General features: G+C 41.0%; 1 protein-coding gene across 5 annotated transcripts in view; it reads right to left on the bottom strand.

Moving 5' to 3' along the window:
* Window positions 1-433: 433 nt before the first annotated feature.
* Window positions 434-27543, bottom strand: part of ZRANB3 (zinc finger RANBP2-type containing 3) — a 303348-nt gene continuing 276238 nt past the window's right edge. For 4 of the 5 annotated variants that reach the window (XM_053909305.1, XM_053909304.1, XM_019454644.2 and 1 more), the window contains 8 exons: window positions 24996-25193; window positions 21232-21323; window positions 18057-18158; window positions 16733-16875; window positions 8437-8547; window positions 6722-7124; window positions 3051-3182; window positions 434-1275 (listed from right to left, as the gene is read on the bottom strand). In XM_053909305.1, the coding sequence (XP_053765280.1) occupies window positions 1177-1275; window positions 3051-3182; window positions 6722-7124; window positions 8437-8547; window positions 16733-16875; window positions 18057-18158; window positions 21232-21323; window positions 24996-25193 (1280 nt within the window). In that variant the 3' untranslated portion in view covers window positions 434-1176. The remainder of the gene's footprint in view (window positions 1276-3050; window positions 3183-6721; window positions 7125-8436; window positions 8548-16732; window positions 16876-18056; window positions 18159-21231; window positions 21324-24995; window positions 25194-27543) is intronic. The other variant, XM_053909315.1, reaches the window with a different exon arrangement.

Below are 27543 nucleotides of genomic sequence, written 5' to 3'. Positions count from 1 at the left end.
CTGAGAACTGTGAGATCGTGACCATGAGCTGGTCAGACATTTAACTGAGTCGCCTAGGTGCCCCACCATAGTATTTTTTTAAGTTCATTTATTAGAGAGAGAGAGAGAGAGAGAGAGAGATGAAGCATGTGCTAATGAGTGGGGGAGGGGCAGACAGGGAGAGAGAAAGAATCCCAAGCAGGCTCTGCACTGCCAGTGAGGAGCCTGACATGGAGCTTGAACCCACGAAACCTGAGATCATGCCCTGAGCCACAGTCAAGAGCCCGATGCTTTACCGACTGAGCCACCCACTGTATTTTTGAAACTTATATCTCCATCTGATCATGCTTTCAAATGAAGTGTTTTATCCTCATTCCTTTTAAAAGAGGTACCATGAATATACTTTTAATAAGATAGGATTTTAAAAACAAAATGATAACCAGGAGACAAAGGGTGCTTTGATAGTAAGCCTAGTTTTATGCATTAATTTAAACTTCATTTTTCAGTTAGTTTAAGTGGAATTTTACATTTTATGTTTTCAAGTTTTTAAATGTTTTTAAAAATTACCTGATTTATCTACCAACACCATAGGTCCAATTAACTTTTTCTCAGAAGCATCTTTTCCATAAAGACAATTAGCTAAGAAATACAACAAACAGGGCAACACTCCAAATGTGTACCCCAAGCCCATTTTGGAGGCAGTTAGTGAACAAGGGTCTCTCTTGCATACTAACCAGGATGCTCATGCTTGACCCAGAATTCCTGAATGATCTGCCTCCGAAATTTCCCTTACAGTTTCCCAATGTTCCATTTATACACACAGCAGTTCGGAGCCAACACTAATCCAGCAGCATTTTTCAAGGAATTGAGAGTATATTTTTCAAATACGATCTAGACATAATACCATGATTAAAGTACTGTAGGGGGAAATGAAAGCTTAACAAAACCTTCCTGAAACATAATTGAGAGTCTGCATGAAATCAAGGCCACAGAAATATTTATTATTGTATCTCAGTTTGTGTTAAGTACTTTCAGAAGGTAGCGAACACTAAAAGCATATAATATGAAAAGGAAAGTTGAATTCTTGAGTTTTGCTCTGAAAATTTTCACTCTTTAAATGAGAAACATGACAAAACTTTTCGTGTTAAATTCCTCCACATGCAAACCATTTGTCATCCATTGAAAAATTTTTCTACTTCATTTCTTTACCAAAAATCTTGTGATATCTGATCCATGCTTTGATGCTAGAGATTGTCTTCTCCCCTGGCTTCTTTCCTTAGCTTGTCTGGCAGTTCTCTAAAAGTTAAAAAATATACAAGTGTACACTTGTTAGGAAAAAAGTACTGGCCTCAGAAACTCAAAAATTCTTTGCATTTCGTTATTCTGGAAGAATCTACATTATCAACACACGCACTAGCAGAGGACCGCAGTAGCTCTGGTACATGCCCCGAGGTCCTGGATTCACTTAGGATCAGATGCTTTACTCCCCATTGAGACTGTGAATACCTCATTTGGGGACTACAGGAGGCCCTGGTTCTCCTCACCCAAGGGAGACCATCTAGAAGGCATCCTATATTGTCTCACGGTGCAGTCATTCAAGGCCTGTTTCCTATTCTATGGGCTCAGAAGCCACTCCCAACCCCAAGCCAGTGCAGAAAAACAAAATGACGTAGATCAGAACTAGATTCTCCTGCTATTCCCACAAATAAAATTTTTCACGAGAATCTAAAAAAAGTGATCGCATAACTCTTGAATGAGCTAATAATTTTCACAGCTGAGAAGTAAATCCGATGACTTTTCCCCCAGTTGAAGCTCATGTATGTGTGAAGTTATCCAGGTGGAAGGGGTGGGGAGAGAAGAAAGGGTTAAGAGATGAAAATAAAACAACCCTGCTTACAAGATCCTATTTATGTAAAAATTATATTTGTGAAGGAATGGAGGAATCTAAAATATTAAAAGAAAGCTAAGAAAGTGCTTATACACTATGAACACTTGCAAAGGATCTGAACAGTTTTCAGGAATGTAAATACAATTGATCAGCATTTTTAAAAACATCAGTGTCTTTGGTCCACAAGATGGTGGCTGGCCATTCTTTTCCCACCACGTACGCCCGGAGGAGTGGTTACGTGAGCACTGCCTCCACCAACAGGGCAGGAGGAGCATAACGGAGCACTGTCCTTTGGAAAACAGCTTGGAAATAAATTCCTACTGTCTCAGAAATATCCAAACACTGGACTCAGTGATTTTACATCTGAGAATCTATCTGAAGGAACAACCTCAAAATGTAAAGAACAGTGTGTAAACAGAAGAATGAACTTCCAAGTTCACCAGTATGGGCACAGCTGAATCAAGTACAGTGGACATGGACCCAACAGAGTGATGTTAGCCTTTTTGGAGGACAGACATTATGAATGCTCATCACGGATGTGGGCAAATGCTTAAATCTTGCCATAACTAGAAAAAAAGTTGGATACAAAGTTGCATGTGGAATGTATGCTTCCAAGAAAATTTTAATCAGATCCTTTTGCTAGACTGCCTGTTAAAAATTCATCCTAGTTATTAAATACAACTGTTATATTTTTCCCTCCTGTTTTAAGCAACAGGTAATTGCTCAGAGAGGTGCCAAGGTGAACAGGTTTTACACTTGGGCCAGGAGTATAATGTTTGCATGTTGAGCTGGGTTGGCCCTAGAGATAATTTATTAATGTTCTCTGACATTTCGGGACATCCTTAGCTGCGAATGCAAATAATATGTTGCTGCCCCAATTCACCAAACTTTTGGTTGATGGTCTGGGTCTCTTCGAGACTGTGTTAAGTTATATTTATTTTCTTCTAGGCAGTGGTGACAATTTTCTGTCCTAGAATGAATTACAAGGGAAGAAGCTTCTATCTGTGACAGAGAACCTACATAGGTCTCAAGAGGAAACTCAGGTGATGAAAGGGATAAGTGCATCTCGGGTCCCAGACAAGGGATACAGATTCCTCCATATGACCTTCCACAGGACTGTATACCCGATTCTCCATTTGATGTTCCAGGATGAAGTCAAACAGGTGTGCAGAGCTTCACCTACCTCTTTGTGACAGACTGTGCAGAGGGTCTGCAGGTTGTCCAGGGAGCACTGTCCTCCACCACCGGACACGGGCTTGATGTGGTCCACCTGCCAGAAATGCCCTTCTCCTGGGTTTCTTATCATTTCATTAAGCTACAAGGAGAACAGAAGATCAGCACTTTCAACATACACTGTGGGAACAGTTGGTTTTGCCTTGTGCAATCATGTTTACACAGCAAAATCACAGCGAAAAATACATTAGGATGGCTTTTTATAGCTTTTATTGTGAATAGGAAAAAGCCTCTAGGTTAGCAATTTGAAAGCAATAAAATACATTTCTGAAAAAGTTCTTTTTCCCTTACCTAACCCATTTTGAAAAAATTACAAACAAGTATAAAATACCACAACTCCTGACAGATTGGGAAAAATTACTTGCTTCTGCACCTTTGAGCTAGTTTATATAGTCAATAAAACAAAACTGTGAAAAGAATAAGGACACATTGGAAATCAAAAACTTCTGAATATTATTGAGTCACATAATCTTTAATCACTGACCCAAGTTCATTTGTTCCTGTCATAGTGAGAGTTTAATATTAATGGCTATCACCCGGAACCTTTTTGCCATTCATCTGGGAACCTCTAAAAATTAACATGGACTGGGACAAAGTTTCTACAACAGACCTCTATCACTTGCATATCTGGAATAAACTAAGATGTCCACTTAAAGCAGCAGTATTTAGGCCAACTCACACATATACACTTTATATATTATTGGTGATGACCTACATTAAGATGTATTTTAACTTTCTACCTGAGGTAGGAAAACCAGCTCACAGAATTGTAGTTTTTTAAATATGATAAAGATGAATGCAAAGATTGTTTTTATTTCCATGGTTTTGGACAAGGACAACATTAAAATCAGCTTCATGCTGCCGGCCCTGGAAACCTATGTCTCAAGTACTTTTAAGGAAGCTTGTCTGACATGTGGAGGCAGAGGAACCCTGACCCCCAGTGCCCAGCCCAAAAGGAGCCCCAAGAGGCAGCAAGCAGGAGCAGTAACCTCCGTCTAGCAGAGGCCGGCACTGTTAGAAGCAGTTAGACATGGCCATCTTGTGCATCAAGCAAATGACTCATTCTTAGGAAGAAAAATCCATTTTGTCTGCTCTTTGTAACCAATTCTTTTACTCTGAATCGTCTCTCTTCTGACAGACTCTTTAATCCAGATGTGGTTCTGTATTCCTCCTAGTAATGCCCTGGCAAATAAATCACTTGGAGTCAGTCTTCAACATCCTAGACTGAACTCTTAAAACAATCACTCCCTCTCTGACTGGCCCTCCCCAGTATGAACCCTATGGTGCTGCTGGGCCTGGGAGCACTTTTGTTTTAGAAGTAGACTATGTTACTTCCACAGTCCCGGACAGGCTGTTTTCAAGATGTCCTGAGTCTTCTCATTGTGTGTCTTCTGGAAGCCTCCACTCTGAGGCAGCAGATAGTGACTGCAGTCTGGCTGACACCCCTGGGGTGGGTGCAGTGTGTGCCTCACCAATTAGACAAAAGGATATTTCAGGAACTCTGGGTATCATGAAGGAAGTAATTCCCTAGCTCTCAAAGTCATGGTAATTCATTTTTGCAGAAATGCTTAATTAATTAATTCTGTCATAATTTGGTGATACTAAATAAATAAAAATGTGTGATTTGACCAACTGGCAGAAATTTATCCAATATTTTAGTGGGCACAGAATGGCTCAGGAGTGATTTTTTAAAATGAAGCACACTACAGGGGCGCCTGGGTGGCGCAGTCGGTTAAGCGTCCGACTTCAGCCAGGTCACGATCTCACGGTCCGTGAGTTCGAGCCCCGCGTCGGGCTCTGGGCTGATGGCTCGGAGCCTGGAGCCTGTTTCCGATTCTGTGTCTCCCTCTCTCTCTGTCCCTCCCCCGTTCATGCTCTGTCTCTCTCTGTCCCAAAAAAAATAAAATAAACGTTGAAAAAAAAAAAAAAATTTTAAAATGAAGCACACTACAAAATTACACATTTTGCTCTAGTTTGAAACTTAGGGCTGATTAGATCACATTAGAAACCAGCTGAGATTTGGAAATAAAAGTGAATATTGATGATTGTTTTCTAAGAATATTTTTTCATAAACTGTTCTGCTAAAATTACATTTTACAGTGGGATGAACATAAATGTTTTCTTCTCATTGTAATGAACTATATTTTGGGGGCTGTTTGCCCCTGGTCATTCAATACTAACATCATGAAAAGTGACAACCAGACCATAGGTGCTTCTCCATGGAATGTATCCTCTGTTAATATCTCTCCCCAGTATAATTTAATCAGAATCTAATTAAGCTGCTGTATCTTATAATTCTGGAATCAGGGGGATAGAGAAACATGTCAAATAATACCATGAGGATACAGGAAGACAAACCCATAATGTAGGAAATCCTACAGGCAAATGATCCAGTTTCTTGAACAATCAATGGTGTAAACATGGGATGGGGTGATATGGATTAAATGGAGCATAAGAGGCATAATGAACAAATACAATGTGTGGGTCATATTTTGATCCTAATTTGAACAAAGCAACTGCAAAAAGACATTTTTGAGACAATCTGGGAAACCAAGCCTGGACTTAAAAATGAAGGAATCATAACTGTTGGTGTAATAATGGGTACTGGGGTATGGGAATTTTTAAAATTTATGTATGAATTTATTGAGAGTATGAGCAGGGAAGAGGCAGGAGGGGGCAGCAGTGGGGGGGGGGGGGTGGAGAGAGGCAGAGAGAGAGAGAGAGAGAGAGAGAGAATGAATGAATGAATGAATCCCAAGCAGGCTCCATGCTCAGCACAAAGCCCGATGTGGGGCTTGGTCCCACGACCCTGGGACCATAACCTGAGCTGAAATCAAGAGTCAGACACTCAACCGACTGAGCACCCAGGTACCCAGGTATGAGATTATATTTAAGACAGAAAGAAAGAAGGAGGGAGGGAGAAAGTCTTTGTGGGAGATACATAATGAAAGGATTTAAAGAGGAAATGAGGGGCACCTGGCTAGCTCAGTTAGTAGAGCATGTGACTTGATCTCAGGGTCATGAGTTCAAGCCTCACGATGGACACAGAGATCACTTAAAAAAAAAAATAAAAGAGGAAATGAAATGTTGTCTGGAATTTGCTTTAAAATAATTCCCCTCCCCTGCTCATGCTGTCTCTGTCTCAAAAATAAATATAAACATTAAAAAAAAATTTAAAAGTGGGGGAGCGCCTGGGTGGCTCAGTTGGTTGAGCATCGGACTTCGGCTCAGGTCATGATCTCGCAGTTTGTGGGTTCGAACCCCACGTCAGGCTCTGTGCTGACAGCTCAAAGCCTGGAGACTGCTTCAGATTCTGTGTCTCTCTCTCTGCCCCTCCCCTGCTCATGCTCTGTCTCTGTCTCAAAAATAAATACAAACATTAAAAAAAATTTTTTTTTAATAATTCCAGGAGAAAAAAAGAACTGAGGTGAGGAACAGATGAAGGCAAAATGTTGATAACTGTTTAAGGTGGGTAATGGGTATATGGGTTGATTATTCTCTCTACTTTTGCATGCGTATTTTCAAAAGCTGCTGTATTATAAAGTTGAAAAAAAGAAAATGAATCAATATTCATCACTCAATACAATGCTGCCTTCTCTCTGCCAAAGGATTATAATTTACCTGTTCTAATGGGAGCTTTGAGATCCAGGTAATATCCAGTAGAGTCTTCCTCTGACTTTTGGGAGCATCTCTCAGACGTAGAAAGAGTTCTTGTGCATTTAGGTTACATAGCTGACACACACCGTGTTCAATTTCAAATACTTTGGCTCGCAGGTAATTGTTATTAGATCGAATCCAAAACTCTTCCTGACATTTCAGAGAGCAAAACCGTGACTCCCAAGCGTTCACTTTGCACTCTTGCTTAGTTTGGCAGGTGGGCTGCTGACAGCGAAGGCAAAGTGGATTTCCTGCATTATCCACAGCTTGCAGATAGCCTTTGGATATAGAAGGCTTCACAGCGAGATCAGCTTGGGCTATGCAGGGATTTAGATATGGGACACAGACTCCATCATCAAGGAACTTTCTGGAAGTGAACAAAACATTGACTAAGTAATGAACACGGACACTAGTCTAAATAGTCACTGCTTCATGTAACAGCCTTTAAAGTTTCAATACTGATAACCAGTAAATGTAGGACTCATGGATTCTGTGACTGAGTGTGGAAATGAAACAGCCATAGTCAGCACTCGATGCTCCATGCCAAATGAAGGAAAGAATGACGTGTTAAAAAAATTCATTTGAATATAAATATGCTGCCTCTCTTGGGAGTTTATATATCTTCAAGTTAAACAACCAGACTTTGAAACATCTGGAGAAGTTTGAAAATGAGAAGTTAAAAAATGCTTCTTCAATCTGGGAAAGGACGGGCTAATGTAAAACCCCACTTGGAGTTGGGGCTACTGTACTCTACATGTGTTGGGCCACACACCTCACTAGGACACAGAGACCATTATGAAGGCTTCCACGACACTCTCGGGGAGCCTCTGCTGGCCTACCGGAAACAGTCACATCCGTAAAGTGACAGAGCTAAGAAGCTAATGGTGTTGACAGGAACTATCAACATTAGACTTGCTAAATATGTGCCTCCTCCAGGTAAACTCTTACTTGATTTGATTCAAAGTTAGAAATGACACAGGACATGCACTCAATTTATTAATTATAATTTTTAAAAATTTGTTAAGATAAAAGGAAAAGGTACATTACTCAATTATGCTGGAAAGTCCTACATGGAATTACAACAGCTGCTTGCCTTTTTTTCAGGACTGTTAGAAGTGTTAAAAGAAAAACTCTTTGTGATAGAAAAAGCTCATGACTGGGAAGCAGAGCCCAGATTAGACCTCGGGTCTCTTAGCATCTAATGGCTTGGTCCACCTGGTCTCAGGATCCTTCTAATTTCTAAGGTGAGGACATCCTATTCCTCATAGGGTTGTTATGAGGGTGGAGGAGCTACCTGTTGTGAAATATTGGGAAGGCTCTTTCTAACTGGTAAGGTGGCCACATCGGGGTAAAGTATTATTACAAATATGCATACACAGGGGCGCCTGGGTGGCTCAGTCGGTTAAGCGGCCGACTTCGGCTCAGGTCACGATCTCGCGGTCCGTGAGTTCGAGCCCCACATCGGGCTCTGTGCTGACAGCTCAGACCCTGGAGCCTGTTTCGGATTCTGTGTCTCCCTGTCTCTGTGACCCTCCCCCGTTCATGCTCTGTCTCTCTCTGTCTCAAAAATAAATAAACGTTAAAAAAAAAATTAAAAAAAACAACAAATATGCATACACAAATTTAAAGGAGTACACACGGTAGGTACTATTATGTCCTATTAGTCAATGAAACCTTACTTTGTAGAAGGGTCCTGTGGCCTGGACTCCTTTGTGATCAGACGAACATGGCCCCCATCATTCTTCACCTTGTCCAGTGAGGCTACAGCAACATCTTCTTTGGTGATGTATCTAAAACAATTACATGGTGAGTAGATTTCCTCTCTCTTCTGAGATTCTCTATTTCATGATCACATTACTCTTTGTAAAAGCAATAGGAGAAAAAGCAAGATAGGGGTCTTTATTGTGCTAATACTAAAATTAGGGCATAGAATTTTCTATCCTAACATTGGTCTCCACGTGTGGGAAAGACACCTCTGTTCCAAATTAATTTCTTAAGATTTATTTTTCTGAGACATTCAGAGTCACTCAATATACTTTGGACCAATTTTCACTTAGGGGGTAAGAGGAGTGGGTGTAGGAATAAGAAGTGATCAAATACATGCACAACTGACATCCTTGAGTAAATACCTTGTTGAGCTGTGCGGATAATCTCTCACTGCATTTTTACCTCCCTTTTGGCCTTTTCTTCAAGGTCCCTCAAATCACCTCAATCAGTTATAATGGTGTATCAGCATACTCGGGTAAAGAGATTCTCTTTTTAGTTAACCAGGTTCAATAACAAATAACTTCTATAATCCCAAGGTTGTTTCCATTATTGTCAGCCATACAGAGTTTATGGAATCTTCCACTGAAATAAAGCCACTCTTGATGTGGGATTCAGAACCTTATTACACAACACTATCAATACCACACAATGGTTTAGGGACTAGAAGTAAAGAGGAAAGTTATTCCAATTAAAGGTGACGGGGGAATTTAAGTAGGTAAAATTCAATTACCCAATTAATTCCTTCTAATTAGCATGGCCCACTTTCTCTAGTAGTTTACACTTTTGTAGCTTTTTTTTCCTTTTTAATTAGTTTGAACATGAATTTCTTCATATTTCCAAGTACTTCCTAGTTTGCTAACTTGACAATAAAAGTTAAATCACAATGGAATGGCGCAATATTAGGTAAAATCTTAGAAATTTGCTTTTATGTTAAAGTAGATTTAAAAATCAACAGATTTTCTTGTTTTTATAAGCTATTAATGTTTTGACTAGATGATACCTGCACATATATCAAAACTCAAAAGGCATGCAATGGTGCTTATGGTGAAGAGTAAGTTTACCTTCCAGTCCCATCTCCTCCCCCAAAGCTATCTCCGTGACCAATTTCTTTTGGAGAGATTGTTTTTTTCTGCGCATAGGTTATACCTTTTATGATCTCTGTATTTTTATTGACATATAACTCACATACCATAAAAGTTACCATTTTAAAGTGTACAATTCAGTTCATTTTAGTATACTTACAAGGTTGTCCAACCAGCACCACTAATTCCAGAACATTTCATCACCCCCAGAAGAAACCTGTACTCATTAGCAGTCCTCATTATGCTTCTTACTTTTAAAAACAAATGGTAGCGGGGCGCCTGGGTGGCTCAGTCGGTTAAGCGTCCGACTTTGGCTCAGGTCATGATCTCGCGGTCCGTGAGTTCGAGCCCCGCGTCGGGCTCTGTGCTGACTGCTCAGAGCCTGGAGCCTGTTTCAGATTCTGTGTCTCCCTCTCTCTCTGACCCTCTCCCGTTCATGCTCTGTCTCTCTCTGTCTCAAAAATAAATAAACGTTAAAAAAAAAAAAACAACAACAACAAATGGTAGCACACTAACCTTTACCTTGCTTTTTTTGCCTACACATATATCTCTAAGCTCTTTCCATATCAGTACACAAGGGTTGCCCTATTTCTTTGATGACTGCATGTTACTGCATTATTTGAATAAACAATATAATATGTCTAACCAATTTCTGATTAATGGCATTTAGGTTGTTCTAGTCTCTGTTATCACAATGTTATAATATCCCTACACATTACATACATGTAGAATAAGTTCTCAGAAGCAGAATTGCTGGGTCAAAGGTCTTGGGTGCTTTAAATGTGGACAGATTTTGACACATTGCTCTCTCCTTTGGGTTTGTACCAATCAATATACAAGTCCACTGTCAATGCAGGGAAGTGCCTGTTTGCTCACACTTACACTAGCACAATGATGAGGGAGTGTGGGGCAAGCTGAGGGCAAAGTACAGACTAACAGCAACGCCCCACCCCCCGCCTGGTGGGATATGTGTGATGTTCCTCGGACACTGCTGGCTGCCCAAGAATAGGGGAAAGGAAAGAGCAAATGGTTGACAGACAGAGGTCACAGTCATGCAGGACAGGAGTCTCCTTCAGTTTACGGATAACTTAGTAAACTGCAAGAAAAGCTCTAATATCACCCTCCTCAAGATATTAGGGGTGATATTAGATCAAGGGGTTTATGTGGGAAACAAAGCCAAATGAAAAATTAAATTCCCTTACTGCCTACAAGTCCTTGAAATAGGCAGAGTCCCTCTAGGGGCTCAGCTGCCTCAGTGATGACACTTTGCTAGGGGCAAAAGGGAGTCTAGGCTTAACAGTATCCTGCCCCTGTATCCTGTAAGTCTACTTTAACATATAAAAATTCCTTTGGAAACTTCCTTTATCTCAACTCCCCTAAGATATACACTGGCAATCATACTTCAAGCTTATGGCCCCTGATATACATCTGAAGGGTCTCATGACTGAGGTTTTACTAAACAGTAATAAATGGCATTTTCATAATTGCAGTTCACCCCTAAAGGTCCTGGAAACCTTGCCTCCAAAATTCCTTGGAGTCTTACATTGTCCATAACCCCCTCCCAACCTGGGGGTATATAATGAGTTGCCCATCACAACCCCAGGGCAGCCCTTTGTGCCCGCAGGCCCTGTCACCTTTTTGCACCAAAAGTCTTTTTTTTTTTTTTTTTAATTTTTGTTTATGTTTATTCATTTTTGAAAGACAGAGAGAGACAGAGCATAAGCAGGGGTGGGATGGAGAGAGAGGGGGACAAAGATTCTGAAACAGGCTCCAGGCTCTGAGCTGTCAGCACAGGGTCTGAAGCAGGGCTCGAACCCACAAACCGCGAGATCATGACCTGAGCCTAAGTTGGACGCTCAACCGACTGAGCCACCCAGGCGCCCCACCAAAAGTCTTTTTTTACATCAAAGACGTCTTCAAGAATTCTTTCTTGGCCATCAGCTCCAAACCCCACCATCACCCCAAAACCCCACCAACAAATATGTCCATTAAAAACATCTCTGCTAATGGTGATACATATCTCATTTTGGCTTTAAATTTACATTTCTCCTGTTAAAAGTAAAAGTGACTCTCTTTTCATATATTTCCATTTCTACTGGTGTGTTGTTCTTAAAGCAAAAGAAAAAAGAACCAAAGTGAATTCTTTTAGAATTCTCTAACTTGCCCTTTTGGTTTTGAAACTTCCCAGGTTCCTCCATCCCCCAATTCTTCAACCATTTTATCTCCTTGACAAAAGCACTTTCACTAAAGTATTTCAGTGGATTCTAATGAACTCAAACACTTCCTAGCTTTGAGGGGCAAGGGGATATTAAGCCTTGCCTCAGGTATTATTCAATGTTTAAAAGCTTAGAATCTTAATTCAGTAAATTTAAAAGATGCTGAGAAATCTATTCAGAGATTTAAGAACTAAAAATAACCTTTCCTACAAGAGATTTAAGCACAAAATTCTGGAAACCACAAGAAATAGATCAATCAACCCCAAAGCAGGAAGTTGGCAGCTTTTCAAACATGGTTGTGAGTTACCAACATTTAATTTTCCACTGAGGTTTGCTAGGAAGTTGATGTAAGTATACCACCTCTCAAAAGAATTATGGTAAATCTCAGTTTTGAAAAACAGGGAAAGGAGAACGTTGTCTACTAATTAGTAATTCCCAGATGGGGATGGCGGTGGCGGCTGGCAAGTTTTGCAATAGAAGTATGTTGGGAAGTGGCCCTCAACAGTGAAAACGGTGCTGGGTTCTAGGTTGCTGACCTGCTTTGGGGGTCAAAATAAATAGATGGCATCCTAAACCTAACAGGGCTCCCAGAAAGGCAGGCCTACCTCTGACAAATGGGAACTCAGAAGCAGTGGCTGGTGGTCTTGGCTTCATTCACAATTAAGACTGAGCTATTCAAAAGCTAAGTGTAAACTCTGAGCTTGGATGGGTCCTGTGCACTGGTGGAAGTCAATGCAGGATAATCTGGCTGGAGATATGGCCACTGCTTAAAATCAGTATCTATTTGTCTTTATTCTAAGGCCATTCCATTTTTTCATAGAAGAATCATCTAATTTTCTGCTAGGAAGTAAAATATGCCTCCTAGAATTCTAGAAGTGAAGAAAGGGGTCTGGGGAGTGCCGGTTTTCAATATAATGCCTCTCCCTTTATCTCCACTAAGCTTGGTGTTTCCAAGGCTGGTGTGTCTCTGGTTCAGTTTCTCTAGAAAGTAAACTGGTAGGACAGGGGGAGGTCAAGGCATCCAGTGTCTACCTGTTCCTCATACAGATTTCCGATCAGTGCTGCTGTGCAGCCTCATCTTTGACACTTGCTTTCAGAGAGAGACAGTTCCTCCAAGTCACTGAGACTTGCCGGGGTTCTCCACAAGAACCGGCAAGCTTGCCCAAAGTGCATTCCTCTGTAGGTGCACAGGCTTCATTTTCATGGCTCTGCAAAGTCCATTTTCCTAAAGTCTTCCCTCTCCTCCTCTCTCTGATCAGTGACCAAAGTGTCTAGATCTACCTCCTAACACCTCTCTTCATCCTCCTTCCTCCATTCCCATTGTTCCTGCCTTACTTAATAAAAGTGTTCAGGGGCGCCAGGCTGGCTCAGTCAGTAGAGAATGCAACTCTTGGGACTGTAAGTTTGAGCCCCATGTTGGGTGTAGAGATTACTTAAAAATAAAATCTTAAAAAAAAAGCCTTCATCTTTCCCCCTAGCTCTACCATAGTAGTCTTTTAACTTGTGTGGAAGGCAGTATCTTTAAAAACCTTTCTCTAGGATTCTTGTCTCTGGTATTCAGTCCATCACTCATCTAGGTAATGTTGTAAAGGGACTTTGCAGATATAATTAAGGTTACTCATCAGCTGACCTTAAGAAAGGAAGCAATTACAAGCATGAGAAGGATTTGACATACCACTGCTGGCCTTGAGATGTAGAACCCATGTGTTACAACTAGAAAGAAGCCTCTAGAAGCTAAGGATGGCCTCCCCACCCTTCCAGCTAGCAACAAAATCCAAGTCCTATAATCACAAGGAACTAAATTCTGTCAACAACCCAAATGAACATGGAAATGGAGTCTTCCCAGACTATCAGTTAAGAGTCCATTCAGCTGACACGTTGAATTCAGTCTTAGAAATTCCAGAGCAGAGAAACCAGTAGAGCCATGTCAGATTTCTGACTTACAGGACTGTGAGACAATACATGTCTGTTGCTTTCAGCTGCTAAGTTTGTGGTAATTTGTTAAGGCAACAATAGAAAAATAATGCACCTTGTCTCCCCACTTCAAGCCTGCTCTTTAAAAGAAAAAAAAGTTTATTTTTGAGAGACAGAGAGAGAGTGAGGGGGGGGGGGGAGAGAGAAGAAAGGATCTGAACCAGGCTCTGTGCTGACATTAGAGAACCCAATGCAGGGCTCAAACTCACGAATCATGGGATCAAGACCTGAGCTGAAGTCAGATGCTTAACCGACTGAGCCACCTAGGTGCTCCTCAGGTCTGCTCTTTTTTTTTTTTTTTTAAACGTTTATTCATTTTTGAGAGGCAGAGAGAGGCAGAGTGCAAGTGGGGGAGGGGCAGAGAGAGAGGGAGACACAGAATCTGAAGAGGCTCCAGGCTCTGAGCTGTCAGCACAGAGCCCAGTGTGGGGCTCAAACCACCAACCATGAGATCATGACCTAAGCCAAAGTCGGACGCTCAACTGACTGAGCCACTCAGGAGCTTGCAAGTCTGCTCTTCTGATCTCATCTCTCAAATGCTGCCAGAGCAAGCTCTTAAAAACACAAATCTGATTACTGACCATGCTGCTTAACACAAGTTTTAACTTTACTGTATCATCTACATAAAATGTTATAGATAATACCATGTGTCTGACTTTGGTTTGTATTGATTTCATGACTTTTGCTTTTATACCTGATTGGCTTTCTCAGGTAGTTCTTTAAGTGGCCATCCATGTCTGATGGGGAGGAAACAATGCGACATGTCTAGAAATGGCTGGAGTGGGTTGTAAATTCAGTTAAGAAGGAAACTATGGTAATGTAAAGAGAAGACCAATACTTCAACTAAGATGGTGGCTATGACAATGAGAAAATGGAGAGGACCACAAGAAGTTCTGAGAAAAGTAACAGGCATCATGCTTTTTGTTACATACTGAGTGGGTATCTGTATGAGGGGTGTGTGCATGTGTGTGTATATATATATTATCAATGCACACATGTACTTTAAATGTATTTTTTATATAAAGTAATACACATTTGTGGGAACAATTTAAGCAGTACAGAAGAGTTTAGGTGAGTCTGAAACTGGCAGCTCATGGACAAATCGAACCAGTCAAAGGACCTTAATCGATTAATACAGCATTTTATTTTATTTTATTTTATTTTATTTTATTTTATTTTATTTTATTTTATTTTCATTTCATTTCTTTTCTTTTTTTTTGTTTTCTTTTCTTATATTATTTTTTTAACGTTTATTTATTTTTGAGACAGAGAGAGACAGAGAATGAACGGGGGGAGGGCCAGAGAGAGAGAGGGAGACACAGAATCTGAAGCAGGCTCCAGGCTCTGAGCTGTCAGCACAGAGCCCGACAACGCGGGGCTCGAACTCACCCAACGTGAGATCATGACCCGAGCCAAAGTCGGACACTTAACCAACTGAGCCCCCCCAGGCGCCCCTGCAGCATTTTATTTTTTAATCTGAATTTGAATGACTTTAAATGGGTTATGCACTTTCTGATTTGCTATACTTCTACATCCTACCTCAACCTTTTCTGGTTTTACGCTTGATCTCATTTGTTCATATATGGTTCCTGCTTAGCTTTTAGCCATAGTAGTTTGTGATCCAGGCATAAAGTATAAAGTCCCTACATCTCCACAAATCCCCTATCATATGGTCTAGAGCAAGATCCCTCAACAAGGGCACTAATGACATTTTGAAACAGATAATTGTTTAAGTGCAGTTCTGTTCACTGTAGATTACTTAGCAGTGTCCCAGGCCTCCAGCCTCTAGATTCTCCCCATTTGTATCCCCTAATCCTAACAAACTAAAATGCTTCCTAACACTGCCACTCTGGGGGGTAAAACTGCCCCCAGCTAAGAACTACTATCTTAGAGAAAACTCTGGTAAGGGTTTCTATGATACCCTTGCAGACACTTTCTATGTCCTAACTGCAATTACATATAGCTGTGTCTCCATCCTTTGTTATACTTATTTTTCCCCTTCATAATTTATCACAAGTGCCACTCCTTATTCTCACCTATGAATATACCATAGGCCACATTTGGAAACAGCTGAAGAGAGTTTGCACTGTATAGAGTTACAAGTTGTTTGACTAACTGCACCCTCTCACATATCATGGATGGATGTTTTTCACCTGTGTGCATGGAAAAGGCTATAGATGGTAACTGACGGGATGTGAGGATGAAGGCAGATTATAGGTGTATGGAGATGGCAAGAGCTACAGGGGCTTCTGCCATGTGGCTGCTTGGTGAGGGGCTCTGAGATCTCTTCCCACGCGGGAGCTGGGCAACAGAACCCTTGACCGAGAATCATTCCTCCACACAGAGGGAAGAGTCTACAGGTGGTGGGGACTGAGCTCACACAAGGGGATACCTGAGTGGGGCAGAGAGGATTCTGATGCCAAGAAAGTAAGTGTACAGAGATTAGAAAGAAACCTGTAATGATAAAGGGCAAAATAATTACACAGACATGAGACACTAAACCTTTCCTTTTACTTTGCCCCCCACTGTAATCATCACCTCCCAGCCTTTGGGTGGGGGTGCGTCAACCAGAAGCAGCTTCCCTGCCGCACGGCACCCAGACCGGTGCCCTCTTCTCCCAGGGGATGTCTTTCTGTTGTTCAATAGTGTCCCAGGCTTAACGGGCCACAGGACACACTGGCCTGTGACTCTGGCCTCTCTCCTAATGAGTGGGACTCATGGTGACCAATATCCTACAAACCTGATCTTTTTGAGCAGATTTGATCAGATTCACAAAACATCTAATTCTATTCCTATAAAATAAGCTACTGTTTTATGTATAATTTTCTCTTAACTCATCAGGATTTCACGAGTGGTTACATAAAATGTGTCAGACCCCCCTGTAGAAGTAACCATGACAAAATAATATAATACAAAATAAAAAAGACAACGCATACCTTTTAGTACTGTTTTGTTTGGTTTGTTGCTTTGTGATCTCCTCCAAAGCAAGAATTGGGCTACAGAACAGCTGCCCACTTTTCCTGATTATCTTTTGCTTCATGGCAGTCAGACTACTCCATTCTCGAACAAACCTCAAAATCTGGCAGAAAATGAGATAATGAAAAGCTCTAATGGCTCACCAGGCATCTTCCTTTGAAAGTAAAGCCACTTATAACATTAGAAAACTGAGGTTTTATTATATCCTCCAAATAGGCTTCTGAATGTCACAGTTTAAGGCTTTCTTCAGATTGATGCCGTCTTCCTATCTTTATTGTAAAATACTGATGGCCAGTTCTCTTTCAACCCAAAGGCTCCCTAAAGACACATTTCAGGATGCCCCAGTGTATGTCCTTAATGCACATAGGGACCAACGGCAATAATGTGCCCAGTGCGACCGAAAGGGGCCCGGCTGTCAGAAGCACAAACCCAGCAGTGGCCGAGGCAGAGCTGGTCGTGGGAGCGGGGGTCTTACAGCAGTGGCAGGTTTCAGTGCAACATCTGAGAACTGCCTTGTTACCCAACTACCTAAGTTATTACAGGAAAACAGCCACCAATAAATCTGGAACATTTTTTACCAGGGTCACTATTAATCTTACTTATTAGTCATTTATATGTAACTGGCCACTTTTTGTGAATCTGAGAACCAGGATGAAATGATACCAAAGAAAATAACTCACTGCTACCTTTTCCTTTAAGTCAAGTGCAGTGGACCCACAGGGAATGTTTGATTTCCACTCAAAGGGCAAACACAGAATCACTATTTTCTCCTAAAAAGTGGCACACTGCATGCTGTTAGCTCCTGCACGTGCTGATCCTTCCAAGCACTGAAGATAAATCGGCCACAGATCAGAATTAAGGCCTCCTGAGCAGGTGCTTGACTTACAGCCGTATGCTGGTGCTTCTGACGAAGCAGGAGTCACCCACCACGGCACCATCCCTGCTCTCAGAATTTGTCATTGTTAGAGCTGTCAGAGATAAATGGAGACTCTGTCAGATATAGATATATAACGGTTGCTAATCCTGTGAAGGAGAAATCCAACAATGTGAGGATGACTCTATCCACAGAAACAGCAAGCCTAGGTGTGATCACTCACTCAGGAAACCGATTTCACATTTCTTCTTAGCACCAAGGTAATTCAGAGGCAGTGCCTGGACCGATGACAACGTGCCCAGTGTGATCTGGCTCTGCGACAGGCCACAAGGTGCTTTCGTGAAACTCAGAATGGTCTTACAGTACTCAATACATTTTAACTGAAAACAAATGCAGAGGACTATTCTTACCAGGGAGCGATTGTGTTTCAGCTGAAAGCTTGCTGGTAAATCTTCCCAAAGGTCTAATTTTATATCCAAAGGAATGAAGTTACAGTTCATCTGGTTTCCATCCTGATTATAGATTAGGAAGGCATGATTAGTCCATTTTGTCTGTAGGCACTGCTGATTATTTTAAAAGTAAAGAATTATATGATGGCACAATATTCCCTGTCTCCTAAAAGATAAACCGGGGGGGGGGGGTGGCGTTCTGACAAGATTCCACCCACACACAGCTCCCCGCAAGCATGCTGAGTGGAGAGAAGGGCCGGGCTCTCCAGTGCCCTCTGTGAATGCCTCCACTGATTTCTCTCTCTAAGGGTAAAAAATACCATGGAGAGGGCTTAGTCAGTTAAACATGAGGTTTAAACATGAGTATTTCTTTTAAAAAGGAGAAGAAAAACACACAAAAAGTACTTAACACACTGATTCAAAGTTTAGACATGTAATGGTTACTCTGAACTCTGAATTAGACTTGGGGTTCTGGCCAAAACCCACAGCTCTGTAGAGGGATGCTGTTACTACAACATAGGATGCTAAACATCCGTTACTGATCTTCCTTTTAAGAGGTGTGCTTTTAGGCAGTGCGCTAGGGTTTTAATCTAGATTCCTACCTCCAGATTCACCTCAGCTCACCTTATAGCTGTGAAAAGACCTGTTAATGTTCCCTCTGCTTAGTGTCTCATGTTTAGAAGATTACTTGAATAATATTTTATGGTAAAGGGACATATAGGCATGTAGCACAGTCATAAACATGCACTTGAGACTATTAAGAGAGATGTCAAAAGGTGAGATGGCCCATGTGACACAGGGTGGGTGCTGGAGACAGAAGAAGGTCAGCGAGGCTGTCACTGCAGGACTTTGCAGTTTCTCTCCTGTCTCCACCCAAAGAGGGGAAAAACACTGATAAGGTGATCCACGATGCAGAGTTTCCACTGTACAGAACAGAAAGTTTAAGGAGTTTAAGGGCTTCTGAATTCCAGTGTTTTATTCTGCCTGGTGTCTGCCTTTTGGTTTCTTGACCTTCCATCCCTTCTGGGGACCAGTTCTGTGTTATCCTCGTGTGATGGTCTGAGAAGCATGGCCGGGAGCTCTCCCCACACTGGGGCGAAGGGTGCCTCAGTCACTGGGACTTGCCTCCAGAGGAGCAGGGGGTGCTTAGGTGCTCCCTCCACGCTCAGAGGTTCCACATGGTGGGCAGGGGTGCAAGCCTTAAAGAGGAGCCCTATTCACTCCCTGGCTTCATTCCTGGTGTCTCTCTCTTGGCTGTGGTCCCACGACAGAGGTTGCGTGAGGCTTCTGGCATTCACGATCCTACTCATCTCCTAATATTCTAGCAATCCCTTCTAATTATTACTTAGCACTGGAGATTGTTACACAGCCTGCCATCTCTGTATATCTATTGGGTTTAGTATAAAACCTGTAACCTAAGTAATCTTGAAAAAGGCATTCTTTTGATAGGCTGGCCCATGAATTGAGAAAGGTACAACTATTATTTTCTTATACTTAAATGGTTAGAAATTTGATACTGTAGACCAAACGGAAGTATTCATAATCTCAGCAAGTATTTCCTCAAATACACTAGTTTACCTAAGCAAAAGATTCTCACAGGGACCCTGAGATCACTTCAGGGTATCCACAAAGGCAAAGTGTCTTCATAAGAACAGTAAAACAGTATTTGCCCTTTTCGCCCCCATTCTGTCACAAATGTATGGTGAAGTTTCCCCGGGATAGGCAGAGATGAGAATCCCAATGTCTTCTATTAAGACCCTAGAGAAACTGCTAAAAATGTAAAACAATGCCAGCTCTCCTCAGTAAATATTATCTTTGTTTCAGAAAATATAATGATGTTTCATAAAAATAAGCTATTGACATGAATATCAATAATGGGTTTATTATTACTACCCTTAATTAATAAATATTTTAAGTGTTTCCACTCTAATTTCAAGTGTAGTAAATGTCAATGGATATAACCTACATAAACAAAAGCTCCTTGGGGTTCTCAACAACTTTTAAAAGTACAAAGAGGTCCTGAGACTGAAAAGCTTGAGTACCACTAACCTAGGGCATGGCATGAATCAGAGCAATCATATTTTTAAAGCTTCCTAGAATCTACTCAACATAGATGGGCAGAGCCCGGCTTCTGCAAAGATGCTGCTGCTGCTACAGATGATTTGTGAAGGACAGAACTTTGTCTCTTTTGAAGTATGGTTGACACACGATGTTACATCAATTTCAGGTGTGCAACATGGTGATTTGACAAGTCTATACATCATGCTGTGCTCACCAATCACTTCCTGCCCTTTTGGCTAAGATCTAGTATGCCGTGTTCACCACAAGTGCAGCTAGCGTCTGTCACCACACAGCACTATCACTACAGTCATAGTGACTATATTCCCTGTGCTGTACCTTCCATCCCTGTGACTTATTCATTCCATAGCTGGAAGCCTGTACCTCCCAGTCCCCTTCACCCGCTTTGCCCATCCCCCATCCCTCTCCCCTCAGGCAACCACCAGTTTGTTCTCTGATTTATGGGTCTGTTTTTGCTTTGTTTTGTCCTTTGTTTTGTTTTTTAAGATTCCACATGTAAGTGAAATCATGCGGTATCTGTATTTCTCTGACTTATTTCACTCAGCATTACATGCTCTAGGTCCATCCATGTTGTTGCAAAAGGCAAGATCTCACTCTTTTTTATGGCTGCATAGTATGCCCTTGTGTAGATGTGGTGTGCGTGCATGCGTGTGTGACCAAACCTAGCAGCTAACTCTTACTGAGAGTTCCTTATGGCTAGGCACAGCACTAAGTGATTTATAGGAATTAGCTTATGTTACCCTTGTAACAACTCCTTTCCATGTTTTCCAGTTGAAAAAACTGAGGCACAGAGTAGTTAAGTAATGTGTTCAAGATCCCATACTCAGTAACAGATGTGATTTGAGGCAATTCAACCCTGAAGTCTGTGCTTTTAACTACTATGCTGTTTTGCCTTTCACTGTCTTTAGATTTAACAAAGAAATTTTCGAATTAGCTTTAAGGAGGAAAAGAACTCGATGCCTATCTCATTGTTAATAACAGTAAATATATCCACTGAAAAATGAAAAAAAGGAAGGCTTCTGTACGTTTTAAGCTGTAGAATCCCCATGATGCTTACCTTAGTATAGAGGTGAATCCGGTCAGTATTCTTACTTGCACAGAACATTAAGGTATCGTACACTGGCAAACTGTCTGGGATCTTCAACTGTTCTAATAAAGAAGATAAAAAAGAACCTGAAGGCTTACCTCCTCTCTATCCAAAATAGCTTATTTTAATCTTCTGTGGGTTAGAATGGAAGAGCTATATAAAATATATCATCATATTTCACAAAGGACACATGTCTGGGCTTGAAATAAAAATACCATGATAGGCCATCTAAGACCATACTGGCCTATATGGGAACCAGTTGCTTTGCACTTTTGCTAATGACCCCACAAGAGAGAAACAAATCCACAATTAGCTGAGAAGACAGGAGTTAGGTATGAGGGAGAATTTCCTGCCACCAAGAGTTGTTATTAGTCTTAAGAAGTCTAGAATCTAGACATTTTGCTAGAGCAGTTTTGAGACAGAAGGAGCACCATTTTGGTTTGACAGCAATTCAGCTTTGTGAGAGGCCACCTGCATGCCAGATTCTCTACGGCCCGGTGCTTCACATTCACAAAAGAAGATGAATGTGCATGAGCTCTTTTTCTGATAATCTCCTTTTATTTATCACTCCTGGGTCTCACTGACCAATATATTCTGTAGAACAGGGTTATCAAAATGGATCTAAATAGTTATAGTTAACACTTATCAAGTCCTTACAATGTGCCAGGCATTGTTCTAACTATATATCTTAACACCTCTCAGAAATAAGTAGTGCATTTTACAGAGGAGAAAACTGAGGCACATTAACTTGCCCAAGGTCATACCGCCAGTAAGAGGACTTACGGCCAGTCATGTGGCTATGGAGCCTGTGCCCTTAACCTCTGCCACAGTTCCTAAATGACTTTTATTATTATTATTATTATTAATTTTATTTTATTTTTCCCTCAGTGAGCTTTTAAAGTGTTTCCCCAGATCTGGAAGTCTATGCTTTGTCATTCTGCTTGGCAATGTCATCATATTTTAAGTTTTCTACTCAAGGCACTGGTTACTTTACAAACTTGGAGTATTCCTGTATTTCATGAATTCAAAAATGTCCACTCTTCCCACACATTAACATCTCTGAAACTGGCACATCTTACAGGCCAATAAGTGTGGCATTTTACAATCACTGCTGGCCAGGTGGCAGATGTGAAGTAGCTGGCAAGGCCCAAGCACGCACGGGCTTAGTCGTGACTACTGTGGTGTTGTTACTTCAACACCACGCTCGAGTCAAGTGCCTTGTTGTTACTACATGAGTTGAGTTTAATTACTTCTAAAAGGTTTTCAAAATGCTTCTCTCTGATTTGGTATTGAAATGAGAAGCTATCATGTATATGAAAAAAATTTTGGATATAAAGCAGGAGAGCATAAATTTGATATTTAAGGAAGTAAATATGTATCACTGGAGGAACAGCCAACATTTTTTATATTCTTGCAAATGAGTAAGCCAGTGCTTTATGGGACTTCAGAAAAGGAGATCCCTGCAGATAGCAGGCACTCTCTCACATCTGGATACTGCGATGTGCAAAAGGGCTGCCTATCACCTGCCAAGCACAGCAAATGAAGGCAGGAGAAACCGCCACATCCCTCAGGGCAAATGAAAGAAGTAGCAAAGCAACAGAGGGAGCTATGACCTGGTCTGGGTTATCATTAAGATATTAAGTCATAGTTAATTAGATTTTCTTTCTTAATGTACATAAAACAAGTGCAATGTATAATCACTGCCTTGAGATCTTTTGAAGAACCATGGCTAATGCATTCATGTTTAAAGATCAGAAGTCATTCTGTGATAAAAAGCATTAGAGGATTGATTCTGAATCAGCTGATATTCTTGGTAACCAGAGGCTACATGGGGGAAACGTCTTTCTCTTTTCATTGTTTCCCTGAAATGTAATTTAATGGCTTGGGACTACAGAGGACACATCTTGTGAAGACCCAGCCATCCTTCCAGATCCCTGGAGTTCCAGTTAGAACAAAACCTCAGTCCCCGCAAAGCACATACCACTCCAGTTCTAAGAGCTTATGTGGATTGAATAAACACTTCAACATAGCGTGCCTCCTTTTTCTTCCGTTTGTTTTTCATGGAAATCTATGTTAGCAGGGAGATGTGAAGCATATTGCTTGTATGAAATTCTCAGCCCAGTGATCTGATAAGTCAAAAACAAAACAAAACAAAACAAAAGGAAGGGGGCAGGTATGGGGAAAAAGCTGGCATTGTCTGGAGTAGATGAGGCCAGTGGAATTTTCACTGGCAGACTTTCAAAAGGTCTAGCTAGTGATTTCTGAAAGGTATGTGTAAGTAGAGCTAACATACGCCTTCATCAAGGGACCAATTTACAACTAACAAGCCAGAATATCCCTGCCACAGATGAAGAGACTCATGGCCCAGGAGGTGATAACAATTGCCAGTTGTTTGTTCTGGGTCTGATGTTTAGTCCAGTGAGCCACATGCTGTCCTACAACAAGAACATCATCAGCACTTAAGGCAAGACATGCTGGAAGCAAAGAAGGAAACCAGAGGTATGAAAGAAATGCCCTGCCTCAGACCACACCTAAAGACTGTTAAAATTAACACACCTAAACCAGGGGCCATCCCAAGATATTCTCTGAGAAGACCCTGAGGAATCAGAGGGAAGGAAGGCTGAGGGAAGAAGACAGGAGGATGCCCTGAGCTCAGAAATTCTTAAATGAACTTTTCATTTTAAAGCTATGAATCTGATTCTGAATTGTATCTGTGTTTTATAGGAACTGGTTTAGAAGAAAAAGTTCAACTGTCCATTCCCAGTCCCTTTGGGGTTGTTATAATGAGAACCTCAATCTGTGGGTTACTATGGTCACTAACCGATTAGCAACCCCAGGGGCACCTGGGTGTCTTGGTTGGTTACGCATCTGACTCTTGATTTGGGCTCAGGTCCTGATCTCACATTTCATGAGACTGAGCCCTGTGTCAGGCTTGCACTGGGTATGGGGCCTGCTTGGGATTCTCTCTCTCTCCCTCCCTCTCTGCTCCTCCCCCGCTTAGGTTTTCTCTTTCTCTCTCAAAGTAAATAAATAAGCAAGCAAACAAACAAAAACAACAAAATGTTCCTACTAAAAAAAAAGAAAAGAAAAGAACCCCAAAGTACCCACAAACTCTGGCCAGCTGGCCCATAAAGATAGTGATGTCTGACATACGGGCTGGTAGGTGCCAACCATCATAGCTCTATGTAATGAGTGGAAGCAACCAAAAAGTAAATAAATCCAAACACTACATGGCTGGCTCCAAGTGTAGTCATGAGTCACACTGTCTTGACATTATGTGCCTTAAAAATATTTTCTTAAAAAAAAAAAAAACAAAAACCAAAACCCTACATTTAAAATATACCAATGAATTGTAGACATTTAAAAGAAATTTCATGTGCAAACGATCATTATCTGTCAAGTGGCTGTTAATAATCTGTCAGTCTTTACTGTTTTGTCCAAAGAGCCTCCTAAATACCAGAACCACTGCCTCCTGCGTGGACGGGCCTGGCTCGGATGAGGCTGGGCCACGGGCTGGGGGCAGCATGTGAAGTGACAGGTCGGCTCTGCTCTCTGTGTCGTATCTGAGTGCCCATAGCTCTGTTCCTCCAGCCATCTGCTGTTTAAGGATTGGTTCCAAATGGCTGTATTTTTAATATAAATGGGAATACAAAGACTCTGCAACATGGTAGTAGTCACAAATCTACTCACAGTATTCTCTACGTGAGAACACTAGAAATGGAAATGAGACTTACCATCACCTGGCTGCAGTGTGAGTCCGTCCTCTCTCTCAATTTTCGCTATTTCTTCCTTGCTCTCAGCCAACGGTTTAGGTTCTGAGGGTGTAAGGCCTTGTTTTTGACAGTCAGAACTAGTCCCAGCTTTGTTGTATGTGTCTTTCTGAGGATCACCTTTCCCATTTTCATTTGTATCCTGGGTATCGCCAAGGCTATCTATTTGTAGAATTATGAAAATCAAACAACTTACACATAAATTTAGATACAATCGTTATTTACTCTAAGACCAGTTTTTAAAAAGTCATAGCTAGGTCTTTTAAAAAGAAAGAAAGTGAACAATGTTTGTTCATTCTCTGGAGACATTTATTGGGACTCACTAAATGCCAAGTACGACTCTATGTGCTGGACAGACAGTGAGGAATGAGATAGACAGGTTGTTGCTTCCTAGAGATTCCATTTGAAGTGTCAGATAGAAATGAAGCCAGTAAGGGTTTTAGGCAAAGGAATATAACCATCTGGGTTTTTAAAGGATCACTCTGGCTGCTGTGTACTGAAGGGCCATGGGGAATCTAGCAGGGATGCCACTGAGGCCTGGGAGAGAAAATGGTGGCTTCCAGTAGGACGGTAGCAATAAAGAAAAAGTGGCCAGAATCAAGATACGCTTTAGAAGTTATGCCAGGAAAACTTGACAAATCGAGTGTGGGAGGAGAGAGAGGAATCAAGGATGCTGCATCATGTAAGGATGATGAGGGAAGAGAAGATTTAGGTGTTAGGTGTGGTGGCGGTGAATCAAGAATTCCACCTTGGAAATATTAACCTTGAAGAACCTGTAAGACACCCAGGGTGGAGATGTTACATAGGCATGTGTACAAGCTACAGTTCAAGTGAGAGAAAGAAGTATGGGCCTGTGAGCTGTAAAATGTCAAGTATAAGCTATGGAAGTTAAGAACAAAGCACAAGAGGGGCACCTGGCTGGCTTGTGAGTTCTTAGGGTTGTGAGTTCAAGCCCCACGTTGGGCATAGGGATTACTTTAAAAAAAAAAAGCAGAAGAAAAGTGTTACTTATTGACAAATATTAGTGTTCAATATATACTATTGCCAAAATTTACCAAATGTAATGGAGACTGAATTAGCAACCTTTATAGGACTGTAATTTCCTAATATTGCTCCTTTAGTTTTTTGGATTCCACCATTTCCTCAAAGTGTTATATAGCAAACGCTGATTAAAAAATGTAGATGAATTTGGGGCACCTGAGTGGTGCAGTTGGTTAAGCATCCAACTTAGCTCAGGTCATGATCTCACATTTCATGAGCTCAAGCCCCACTTCAGACTCCACACTCTTTCCCTTTCTCTCTCTCTCCCTCTTTCTGTGCCCCTTGGAGGATTCTCTCTCCCTCCCTTTCTCTCTGCCCCTCGTTCACTCATGCTCATTCTCTCAAAAAAAAAAAAAAATTTACATCAATTAGAATTCTGCCTTTCAGTACTTTTGGGGGTCCTTCCACATCAAGGTTAGAAATCATTATGCCAAGTATAGTAATACTAATCTAATAATTACAACTTTTATATACAGTAGTATCACTGTTACTTAGAATATGTACTTCTGTACTTCAGACTTTAACAGTCACAAAAGGAGTTTCTTTAGGTTCCTTGAGAGTTATCTTATTAAATCACGGGTCTTGAAACTTTCACTGTTGATCTTGGTATCACAAAGAAAAATCAGAATATAAAACCCTATTAAACTGTGATTTTCGTTGCTAAATCACTCAACTTATACTTAATGTGAATTGACATTATTCTGTAGTCATGAGATACTTTATTTTTATGGCCTAGAGTAGTTGGGAATTGAATGAGATAATGCAGATTGTGAGAGAGATTATATGGAATAAGCTTGTGGTTCCAATTTAGTTCATAGACAACAGGTGTTGACGTTACAAATATAACCACCCAGATGGCAGACTTGTCATTTTTGTAGGAACACCCAGAATTGAAAGAGGAAAGACTCAGCTACTGATTACATTTTCTTTCAGATTAAAACTAAGATGCAGAAAAAGCAAGAAAGGCAGGCGGGATCTGCAGTACTGCCTGTGTCTCAGCTAACTCTTGGTTCATGTCACTTCTCTAAAGAATTCACCTATGTTGGAAAAGGAGATGTGTACAATGATCACTGCTGATAAAACAACTTCTTGCAGTTTCCAAAACTGTCAACTTGGCATTCTGAGTTACCATGAACATGGTCTCTAACACTGGAAACCAAAGAAATACTAATGATCTTTTTTCTTAAGACAGCCTCAGTATTAATAATCATTTCAAAAACAAAACATCAGAAAAACGCATATCATGCTATAAAAACATATTCTGAGGTATGTTTATAATTTCTACTTTTAAAATAGCAGGACTTGGAAAAGAATAAACTCATAAAACCTACAAATTGGTTCTTAAAAGAAGATCTGTAGAGGAATTTTTATGATTTGTCATACATGAAACAGGACACCATATATATCATAGTAGGCAAAGAAGCTACACCGGATTATTTTGCTATTTAAACAAAAACAATCTGTAATTTCT

The sequence above is a fragment of the Panthera pardus genome, unplaced genomic scaffold (assembly GCF_024362965.1).
Source record: "Panthera pardus isolate Hobbes unplaced genomic scaffold, ASM2436296v1 HiC_scaffold_10, whole genome shotgun sequence".
NCBI lineage: Eukaryota > Metazoa > Chordata > Mammalia > Carnivora > Felidae > Panthera > Panthera pardus.
This window is presented reverse-complemented; position numbering and strand designations above follow the sequence as displayed.